This window comes from Henckelia pumila, chromosome 3 (assembly GCF_033568475.1).
Source record: "Henckelia pumila isolate YLH828 chromosome 3, ASM3356847v2, whole genome shotgun sequence".
NCBI lineage: Eukaryota > Viridiplantae > Streptophyta > Magnoliopsida > Lamiales > Gesneriaceae > Henckelia > Henckelia pumila.
This window is the reverse complement of record NC_133122.1, coordinates 20776347-20787805: the sequence shown is the minus strand read 5'-3', so window position 1 is coordinate 20787805 and position 11459 is coordinate 20776347. Positions and strand designations below refer to the sequence as shown.

The window sequence follows — 11459 nt, the reverse complement described above, 5'->3', positions numbered from 1 at the left end:
ACTGAAGGACTTGGAGAGATCCAAACGAATTAAAACAAGTCAATAAATTCCTTAACCAATTATTAATACAAAAAATAAAATTTCTATTTAAAAAATATGATATAAAATAAATTTATCGAATGTTTATTTAATTTAACTAATTTTTTTTTTATATATAACTGATTCCAAATAAATTTATTTAATCAATTTAATTTTTTTTAATCATAATTTTTTTATTTTGACTCTTAATAATTTTTCGATGGCGTCAAATTCAAAAATTAGAATTAAAATTTAGACTTTTGATCAAAAAAATTATTATACCAATAATAAATAAATAATGGTTTTGCAAAATATTATTAATTATATAATATTAAAAAAACAAAAACTATAAAAAAAAGAAAATATTGTATATGAGTACTTTGTGATCAAAAAAATTAGTTAACCTAAATAAACATATTTAGATAAATATATTTTATATCATATTTTTAAATATAATTTTTATTGTTTTATTAAAAAATTGATTAGCGGAGTTATTGACTTATTTCAATTTGTTTGGATCTATGCAAGTCTTTTAGTTCTATGTATAGATCTAAAGAAATAATTCGAATATATTAGAATTTACAATTTTTGAGATGATTTCGTTTCAGCTCGAATTCGGATTTAAAAATTTTCTAATAGCATTTTTGAATCAATTCGACCCGAATAGATATGAATTAACTCATCTAGATTTATCCACAGAACCGAGAAATCTTCACAAATCCAAACGAATTAAATTAAATATATAACTTTACTACCCAAATTTAAGTTAAAAATAGAATTTATTTTTAAAAAATAAAATAAATTTAATGAAAATATGTTTATTTAGATTGAATAATTTTTTTTATAAATATATATGTTCAAAAAAAATTATTTTATCAATATAATTTTTTTATTTTCTTTTCTTAATAATTTTTCATCCCCATTATCGAATTCAAAAATTAGAATTAAAATTCAAATTTTTTAGAAAAAAATTATCATATCGGTACTTAATAAATAATAATTTTACAAAATATAATTAATTTAAAAAAAAAACAAACCAAAAAAAAAAAAGGTTGCACATGGGACGTGCAAATTGCAAGTCCCATGTACATGCTGGCAGCGTCCGCTTTTAGCCATAGCAGTTTTGCAATTCGCTGTGGCACACATTATTTTTTTAAATTACAAAAAAAAAAAAAACCCGATTTTGCGACCATTTTTATTGAAGAGGCAGCACCACCAACACCTTGAACGTATTACCAGATAAGTATGCCCGCTTCTTCGAGCAGAATCTATAAGAATAAGCAGACATCAAGATATGCTACATGATAGAAATTATCTAAAACACAAAAGGCTCAGGCCGTAAAATTCATGCTCATATCTCCCCGTCCCAAAGGTCCGCAACTGTCTTGAATTCACCGAGAGTCTCATGGGCAAACGACGTGCCCCGAAGCAATCTTGCCTGTAAATGTGGAAGTAAACAATCTGTTTCACAACGCCCCAATGCAGTTTCAAGAGCCAAGTGCAATTAATCTTCTTTGTTTTTCAGTACTTTCAAGTATTTTTACGAACAGACAGTACTAAAAACTTGAAATAAATGCGGATGATAATAATTTTAGAATATTTCCATGCATAGACATAAAAAGCAAATATATGATAATGATATACTACAAAAAATGTTGGTTCAGGGGGTTGCAGTTATCCGTTAAATACGAGGTTTTAACTTGCTAATTTCTAGGCTATAGCCTGTTCTAAAGAATGATGGGTTATAAGCAAATTAACTCTACATGCTGTGAAAATACTTCTTATTATTATTAATGAAGTTCAAACGAAGACTAGAATAACTTGCCTGCTCGATTTCAGATAACTTGACCATTAAACCATCTGGGATGGACCAACTAAAAACATCAAAGTTTTCTTTGATCCTTGATTCGGTTGTGCTCTTTGGAAGTACACTATGTCCCATCTGCAAACCCCATCGGAGACAGACCTGTGCAGGAGTCTTGCCCAATTTTTCTGCAACAGCCACTAAAACAGGATGCCGCAGGACTTCGCTTTTGAGCCAAGTCGTGCCCGGAGAACCCAATGGTGAATAACCCTATAAAACATGAACAGGTTGAAGGAAAAAAAGGATATGCAGGAAGAGAATATTGAAGCATTCTTTGAGTCTTAATATCAACTATTGATATCTATCAGCTATGTCTGTGCTACCAGAATGCAATACTCCATGGCATGTGTATGTAAAAATACAAGCATGAGTCATACTAAAATACACATAAGACCAACTAATCAACATTATATGCAACACATAAGCTCTTCAAGTGTAGCATACATCAACCCATTATCGATCAAACAAAGGATGTTTCCTAATTCAATAAGGACTTGTAATTTAACAGCACAGCAGTTGAGTAATCGAGATTTTGTTGACTTACAGATAGGTGAACCCCCTTAGATTTACATAACTCCTTCAATTTAGCCTGCTGCCATGAAGGATGGCACTCAACCTGGTTGACAGCCGGAGGAATGCGTGCAATGTCCAACAGATTGCCAAGTTTTTTCATTGAGAAATTACTAACCCCAATTGCCCTGGCCTTACCAGAATCAAAGAGTGCTTCCATTGCCTTCCATGTGCTTGGTATATCTGAGGTTGTCAGGTTTTCAGGCCGAAAGCCAACAGATCCCTTTTTCATCCTGACAGGCCAATGAATCTGCAAAATCATAATGTCTTCATCAAAATGAACATGATTATTCATTATTTGATGTGATTTTCTGGTAAAAAAAATTACAAGACAGGGTAATGCTAACACTTGCCCCTACTTCATGCAAAAAGTCATGTCAAAATCCAGGAAACAAATGAAGTTCTTCCATAAAATGATCAACATGGTAGAAATTTCAATAATGAATTTGATGAGCTTCTCAATGATTCTTGGGTTTAAGATTAACATTCACCTATATATAAAGCAGAAGTGATTCATATAATTGTCAATCAATAAACTCTCTCTTTCTCAAAGGCTAAAAAATCGACCGAGTTTCACAAACAAGGAGTCACAAGCTACGCAAGAAACTAATATCACATAAAATTACATACGAGGAACAAATCAACATAGTCAAGTTGCAATTCTTTGAGTGTTGTTTCTAATGCGACTGGTACATCTTTGGGAGCATGATCCTTACACCTGCACAAGCGCAGACAGCAAATGAGAGGACATATGTGAAAGCCGTGAGAAAGAGTATGAGACTATTGGTCTATGAACCAGATGGCGCTGAAAGTTCTAATCTTCCAGTTTGGCTGCATGAAAGTGTGATCATCTCAATCAATAAGCAGACTTCACATTTATCTTGACATGATGAAATTATATCATACAAAATGTTGATAATAACTCCCGAGTAGATGCAATAAGAATCAAATAACAGTCCAAATGCTTTTATCGACAAAATTTTGGAGTACCAGAGCTTGGAAGTAATGAACAAATCTTCCCTCTTCACAACCCCGTCATCAAATAGCTTCTTCAGGACTAAACCAATCTGACAAGAAGGATCAAGAGTGAGGCTCAAGGTCTCATACACGTGAATAAATAACCACACAATTAATGTTTTGAAATTGCCAAATGCTTATTTTCCAAGTTAAAATAGTGTTTCAGATTCATCCACTTGTAAACAGTCTTGTACCATGCAAAGATGCCACAAAACTTATACTTAACAAGATTCCTCAATTTGCATTCCCAAATCAAAATAAGTTACAGAAACAAAAGAATCATGCATTTTATGGTGATTATATCTATAATGACCAGATTTTTTTCTCATTACCGAAGCATCTTTCAATGCAGACAGAAAACTCTGTTGCAATGATTTTTCAGTCTCTCTACTTAATACAATAAGAAAAATGATCTTTTATCAGTGAGCAATCGCAATAGAAGATGGTATATACCTCCTCCTCATTGTCATAAGCTCGAGCACAATCGATATGGCGGTAACCAATCTGCAATTACATAACAAGAAATCATCAGCACTCAATGATGCTTGTTCCACAAACGACTTAAAGATGGAGACTTATACTTGTGAGAAAATTGTTAAGAAATGGACTTGGACCTAACTCAACCTAGCTCAAAGGGGATGGTTGCACTTGTCTATTTTAAAGACTCCCAGGATATTCAGTCATCGGACATTTACCCAACAGACACAAATTAACACACCCCTCTCATTACCCAAACGATACTCAACCGATGTGAGACACAAATTAACACACCAACACACACCTCTCACGCCCAGGAATGAAACGATAGATCATTGAGACATTAATGGGTGACCCAATTATAGGCAGTTCAATACATACGGTGGACTTGAGCTCTAATACCATGTTAAAAAATTAGACTTGGACATAAGCCCTTGTCTTTATTAAAGGCTCCTAGGATATTTATCCAATCGACTTTAGACACAAATTAACACACCATGTTTTTTTTTTAGAAGTATATGTACCGATATATTTGTTCAAATCATCCTATATTATTTTAGATATACATTTTGAATAATAGCCAACTTGGAAAAAGAAAGTACTCGTGAAAAATGGCTAAATTTTCTCAACTTTTTAATAATATTTTCTTGAAAACTGACAAAGATAACATAAATGTGGGGCTACTCGATCACCAGTCACATAAAGGAAACAATTTTTCCCCAATTTATCGAGGTGGGCCGGCCATGTACATCCCTGGTTTTAACTCGTATATTCACCCAGAAAAAAGAAGACATTCATTTGAATAAACAAAACACTCACAAACGAAAAACAATTAACTCAAACCAATTAAAAAGTCATTCAACAAACATAAAGAGCTCAATAAATGCCAAAAAAAAAATCTCAAACAACGTAAGAAAGATGGTGCTAATACAATGCGAACACAAATTAATGAATACCTTGATCGCTGCTTCAACAGCTTGACCTACGACACCAGGCTCCGACTGCCACGTGCCAAGGCCGACCGATGGTATCTTCGCTCCAGTGTTTAATTCAAAGTATCTAATCTCATCCGCCATTACAGAATTATACGCTAAATGCAAATAAATGGTGTGAACGATTGTATTGACAGTGAGAATTGGAGTGTAGAAAGCTCCAGTTTTATAGAAGCCAAAGAAAGGGACTGCTTTGTTTTCATTTCACGTGTATGAATCTGCGTCTGTTATCTCCGCTGGAGATCTGGGCCGTTGGTTTATTTCCTTCCACAGAAACCGACGGTCTAATTTGTTTGTATTGGCCGGCGAGGCCTAATTTTTCAAACTTGACCCATTTTGTAATACTCGTGTTTGAATAAATAAATAAATAAATATACTATTTAATTTATTTTAAAACCCCATAATTTAATAGCATTTACGTTTCTTGCTTTTTCGGCTTTTAAGTTTGTATTTTATTTCCAAAATCTTTTGTGGGAAAACGACCATTTACCATTGAATGCGTTGAATATTTTTTTTCCTTTTTAGCGATGTACAAAAATTTCGGTGTATAACACATTTTCTATCGTTTATTTTATCCCGTTGGAAAATTTTGTTTTGATCGAAATTTGTAAGGACAATGCTATGTAAACATAAAATTTTACATAGAGGGTTACATGTCCTATTAAATTAGAAAAATATCTCAATTTTTTTTTAAAATTATTTTCTTTTCAACCTACAATTTTTTATCTTACTCAAAAAACTTTTTAACGAAAATATTATAATTTATTTTTATTTACTAATAGAATTAATTTTACTCAGCTAAAAAAAAATAATTATTTTATAAAATTTTAAAATATAATTATTTACTAAGTTCAATAAAAAATAATAATTGCTATTTTTTATAGTAAATATATTTTAAAATTTTTAAAATTTAAATCATATATAAGCGAGATTTTATTATTATATATTTAAATTAAAATATATTTAATATTATTACGTGTAATAATTAATTATTTTTAGAAAGAACAAAATAAAAAATTAAATCATGTAGGTTTGGATTGATCGGGTTAGTCGAGTTCGAGTCGGTCATTATTGATTTATTCGGATTTAGTTTGAGAAATTTTTAAAAAGTTTTTGTACTTCTTTATAGAATTAAGAAATATTTACTATATTTTTTTATATATTGTATGTTTGGAAAAAAAAGTTATTGTATATTGTATCATTGATTTTCAACATGTAATAATTATTTTGTAAAACATTGATTTTTAAAAATAATTTTTATTTTGTATAGTAAGTATATTTTAAATTTTGTACAATTGAACTTTCAAATTTAAATTATATAGAACTATATAAGTGAGATTTTATTATTATGTATTTAAATCAAAATATATTGATTATTATAATGTGTATTTAATTATTTTGTTAAAAATTTAAAAAAATCAAATATTTCGGGTACAATCTGAACCCAAAAACCTCAATCTTATTTCGATAATTATCTGGTAAACTCGGATCGAGTTCAATTTTGACACCCCTAAAATTGTATAATAAATAGTAAAATAAAAATAATAATATTTTCGTTAAGAGTTTTTTTTAACAAGACAAACAATTGTAGGTTAAAAATAAAGATATTTAAAAAAAATTGATATAATTTTTTAATTTAATAGGACGTGTAATCCTTTATGTAAGACTCTATGTACATATATCATTATCCAATTTGTAAATATATTTTCTCAGTCGATTTGTTTAGTTCTCTGAGCTTGTGCTTGGATTAATATTGAATTTCAAATGCATGGATTTTTTATTAGTTTTATTTTTAAAAGAGTTGACCCAGAAGGGAACCCCTCCACATGAGTCAGAGTTAGAGTCAGAGTCAGAAGCCCATTGACTCATGCAGAATTTAAATCGAAAGATGCGTACGAGTAGACAGGGATCCAGGGAGACATTTGATTAGTTTTATTGAAAAACGGTTGACCCCGAAAGAGACCCCATCTCACATGAGTCAGAGGATCATTGACTCATGCGATGATTAAATCGAGGGATGTGCACGAGCGGCAGAGACCTGAGGGAGGGAGCAACATGACCAACCCCGAGCATACCCCCACAATATTTCAGCAGAGAATATGCTCCACACGAGGATCGAATCCGCAATGCTGAGGAATTACTTCTCACGTCACCTCAGACCTTACCAACTCATCTATGCCTCTGTGGGCACATTTGATTAGTTTTATTGTTTACAATGACATCGAATCTTAAACCAATACTTTAATTTTTTACTCATCAATAATACAAAGTATGATGAATTTTAAATGACACCATTATTTGTTGAAATTGAAATCAAACCTAACTAATAATGTGAAGTACTATATAAATTAATACTACGTTACGTGTTTGTACAATCCGTTTTATGACGAAATACTGTAGAATTAAAAAAAATACAAAAAAAAATGTAATGTTTTGTAAATAAATAGTAATCAAAACACAATAAATATATAGTAGATACATCAAATTTATAAAGGTGGGTGATATTTTCATAAATACCAAAACACCAAAGGACACAAAGTAAACATCTAATGTCTAAAAAAAGGAAGTCATATAAAATAATTGATTTGGTTAAAAATTTTGGTTTTCTTGAGAATGAAATTAAGATCATAGTAATATGTAAAAGTTGATTTTAAAATTCATTATTTACTTTCTCTAAACAAAAAAATATAGTACAAAGGATTGCGGGGTAAGTTGATCCATTTGTTTTGATATGCTATCTACTTTAGCCATCTTTCATGTTCAATCACGGATTCACGGGTCAAACAACGAAGGATCTTCCATTCGGTCCACCATTTAATAAGGCGCCTAAAAAGAACAATGTTGCCAATAATAATCATACTTCAAGACCAAAATAGATTTACTCGAGCATATATCATATGTTCTATATAGAACACCAAAATGTTGGCTAAAAAAAACACCAAAATGAGAAAGATTTAATTTTGTGGGCTTGGTCAAATTGTGTTCTGCAAATTCAGACCTCCCAATGTAATAAAATACATTGAGAGAGATTAAAGTTGCAAAAAGTATTTTGACCGATGAAAACAAAAATCATCATATATGTTATGTAAAAATTTGGGGTACGTACCCCAGTTACATTTATGTGAATTATGTGTGCAAATACACGTATGTATATTGGAAACAAAATAGTTGTTAAGTTTAACATATATAGATGAATTTTGGTTCAAATTTCACCATCCCAAAGCTCGTCAAGCGTTTTGTAGGAGCCAAATGTTTGGTGCACAAACGTTGCCCCTTGAGTTAGTCTTACCTGCATAATATACATAAATTTGGTCAGATTTATCATTATACTTAAGGAGTGTTTGTAATCACTAAAAAAAGTGATTGTTAGCTTTTGGCTTAAAAAATTATTTTTGTGTATTTTTTAAACCTAGATTATGTGTTAGCTTATGCTTAACTTAATTGAAATCCAAAAGCTAGTCATGTGGTGATTATGATTTTCCAAAAGTGATTCTAATAAGAAGGTCATTGTTAAAGTCACTCTAATCACTTATTTATGAAACACTACCCAACTTTGATTTTTAGGTTTCAAATATGTTTTCAAACACTACCAACTTTTGATTTTTCTTAACTTTTTTATAATCTATAAATTAATCACTTCTACAAAAGCACAATTTATTGCAAACACTCCCTTAGTTCCATGCTAACAGGTAGATAGTATCAACGTGCTACAAATAAGTTGATAACATGTCATATCAATGTTGATAAGGCTAGATTATTATGACAATATCCGAAAGGTTTCTTATATTTAGCCCACAAGACTATAGTGTCGCAAGTATATATAAACGTCCAAGTTCGATCAAAGAATACTCATGTATACATATATATATTCAAAATCTATGGCAAGCCCGTGCAGTAGAAAACAAACCAAGTTACCTGATGAATTTCAGAAAATTTGGCACACAAGTCTTGAGGGATTGACCAATCAAAAACATCAAAGTTCTCTTTAATTCTCTTCTCATTGGTGCTCTTTGGAAGGACACTGTGACCCATTTGCAAGCCCCAGCGCAGGGCAACCTGTGCAGGAGTCTTGCCCAATTTCTCAGCAACCGTATTGAGAGTTGGATTATTGCGCACTCCTATAGCGGCAGTGGTTGAAGCAGAGGAACCAAGAGGCGAATATCCCTTGCATTTGTAAAGCAGAAAATTCAGATATTAAAGTCAAATGATTCACTAACAAATGTGAAACTTGCGGAATAAATGTTATTGTCTTGAGTCCGCCCCTGAAGAACTACGTTTATTTCCTTGATAAAGAGTTTCAAATTAATTCGCAATTCACAATACTATGGGATTTTGTAATGCAGGTAAACATAGATAAACGCACTCACGGATAGGTGAACTCCTCTGGTTCTGCATAGCTCATGTAGCCGCGCCTGCTGCCATGAGGGGTGACATTCCACCTGGTTCACGGCTGGAGGAATACGTGCTGTGTCCAACAAATCCGACAGTTTCTTGGAAGAGAAATTGCTGACACCAATAGCTCCAGCCTTTCCTGTGTGATAGAGTGATTCCATAGCTCTCCATGTACTAGGGACATCAACTTTAGTAAGATTCTCTGGTTCCAATTCAACGCTACCCTTTTTCATGCTAACTGGCCAGTGCATCTTCACAGATTTAATGGCAAACAAGAGAGAATCAGATAATTCTCCTATACCAATCTTTATGTTGAATTCAAAAGATTCTGGTGACAAAAAGACATTTTTTTTTTTTTCAAATTTCATGTACAAAATGAGAAAGGTTATTTAAGTATAGTAAGCATACAAGATAGAGATCAACGTAGTCAAGCTGCAAGTCGTTCAAAGTTCGATTCAGAGCTAAAGGTACGTCCTCCGGTGCATGATCTGAACACCTGATGATTGCCAAGGCTAACTTCAGATTACGGGACGAAATAGTTTAAACATGATTCACACGGTGAGTATCGAATTGAACTAACCATAGCTTGGAAGTTATCCATAAATCCTCGCGCTTAACAATTCCATCTTCAAACAACTTCCTTAGGGTAACACCAATCTTAAAATTACAAAATGTGATCACTTTATAAGGTAATAAAATATGACTATCAAGGTTTTCTGAAACCTTAAGATATTAACCAATGCACTGAATGAACATCGGAAAGGTCGAACAGGGACAATCACCCTTGTTCGACTTATCAGATCCATTTATTAAAGTTGGGGAAATTGCATATATCACCCTTGTGAAATTCCGTGTTAGCTAATAACACCTGTGAAAATTTTTTAAGCTAATAACCCCCTGTAATTCTAGATTTGTAGCATTTGCATATATCACCCTTGTGAAATTCCGTGTTAGCTAATAACCCCATGTGAAAATTTTTTAAGCTAATAACCCCCTGTAATTCTAGATTTGTAGCATACACACCCTTTTCAGCTAAAAAATGACGAAAATACCCCTACATAAAATAAATGATAAATTAAATAGTTCATAAAAGTCAAGGGTATTTTCGTCATTTTTTAGCCAGAAGGGGTGTGTATCCTACAAATCTAGAATCACGGGGGTTATTAGCTTAAAAAATTTTCACATGGGGTTATTAGCTAACACGGAATTTCACAAGGATGATATATGCAATTTACCCATTAAAGTTTTTGGATCTGTCTATATAAACATAGCTTTCCGATCAATGAAATGTCATAGTGACAAAAACCTAAAGCCTTAAGAGAACGTACGATGTAGATGCTTAAATTCATACCTCTTTCTCATTGTCATACCTCTGGGCACAATCAATATGCCGATATCCTGCCTGCATTTTAACAAATAAATCAAGAACTATTACTATTTCCAACGCACGAAAGATGCGTCAATACTCGTCCATTTCGATGAACGGATTTTTAACTTGGGGGTAGGAATTGTAAGGTCAGAGTTCGATTCAATACAATTTAGGTTTCTTCAATGGCGAATCACCACTGCGATTATGGTCATTAGATACAGCAGCTTGCTATAACGAGCTGATATATAAATCGATCTGCTGAATTGGTACCTTAATCGCGAGGAAGATGGCTTCGCCGACGACGCCGGGAGCCGCCTTGTATGTGCCGAGCCCGACCGACGGGATTCTGGCGCCGGTGTTTACTTTGAAAAACCTAAATTCGTCCGCCATTTTTCTTTACGATCAATAGATGGCGGAATTTGCTGCCTAATCCAAATTATTGTACTGTGATGCATTCATGCATATATATATATACATAGGGTAACGTAGTCGTCATGGTGACGTCGATGTGATTTGATATATCAGGCATAGGACGAACTATTATTATTATGGGGAAAAATAAATAAATAAAGCATTTTTCGTTTAATTCATGGGCAAATTTGCTTTAAATCCCCAAATCCAAACATATTTTTGCATTCAATCTCTGTCATGAAAAAGTATGTTTGAACTCCTTGATTCACACAAAAATGTTTCTGCACTCTCTGGACCTACATGATTTTTTACGGGTGAAAATCATTACAAAACATTGAAAATATGGTAC

At 32.4% G+C, this 11459-nt stretch overlaps 2 protein-coding genes across 2 annotated transcripts; both read right to left on the bottom strand.

Annotated features, from left to right (window-relative positions):
- Positions 1-1169: 1169 nt before the first annotated feature.
- Positions 1170-5175, bottom strand: LOC140887538 (NADPH-dependent aldo-keto reductase, chloroplastic-like). The gene is made up of 7 exons (XM_073294831.1): positions 4903-5175; positions 3923-3973; positions 3443-3519; positions 3083-3170; positions 2427-2702; positions 1844-2092; positions 1170-1456 (listed from the first exon to the last, which is right to left on the bottom strand). Exons 1-7 carry the CDS (start codon positions 5020-5022, stop codon positions 1370-1372), a joined length of 948 nt encoding a protein of 315 aa, XP_073150932.1. The 5' UTR covers positions 5023-5175; the 3' UTR covers positions 1170-1369.
- A 2740-nt stretch (positions 5176-7915) lies between these two features.
- On the bottom strand, positions 7916-11116 carry LOC140890705 (NADPH-dependent aldo-keto reductase, chloroplastic-like). The gene is made up of 7 exons (XM_073298698.1): positions 10970-11116; positions 10682-10732; positions 9911-9987; positions 9739-9826; positions 9306-9581; positions 8854-9102; positions 7916-8227 (listed from the first exon to the last, which is right to left on the bottom strand). The coding sequence occupies exons 1-7, from the start codon at positions 11087-11089 to the stop codon at positions 8141-8143; spliced, it is 948 nt and encodes a 315-aa protein (XP_073154799.1). The 5' UTR covers positions 11090-11116; the 3' UTR covers positions 7916-8140.
- Between the last annotated feature and the right edge of the window lie 343 nt (positions 11117-11459).

Bases quoted from the DNA above. Each gene is read 5' to 3' on its own strand.
- LOC140890705 (XM_073298698.1), bottom strand. From the start codon at position 11,089: ATGGCGGACGAATTTAGGTTTTTCAAAGTAAACACCGGCGCCAGAATC. The intron at 9,988-10,681 runs GTATGAATTTAA...TGTAATTTTAAG, and splicing joins GGTATGACAATGAGAAAGAG to ATTGGTGTTACCCTAAGGAA. The intron at 8,228-8,853 runs GTAACTTGGTTT...TATATTATGCAG, and splicing joins AATTTTCTGAAATTCATCAG to GTAAGACTAACTCAAGGGGC.
- LOC140887538 (XM_073294831.1), bottom strand. From the start codon at position 5,022: ATGGCGGATGAGATTAGATACTTTGAATTAAACACTGGAGCGAAGATA. The intron at 3,171-3,442 runs GTACTCCAAAAT...GCGCTTGTGCAG, and splicing joins TTCATTACTTCCAAGCTCTG to GTGTAAGGATCATGCTCCCA. The intron at 2,703-3,082 runs GTATGTAATTTT...ATGATTTTGCAG, and splicing joins ACTATGTTGATTTGTTCCTC to ATTCATTGGCCTGTCAGGAT.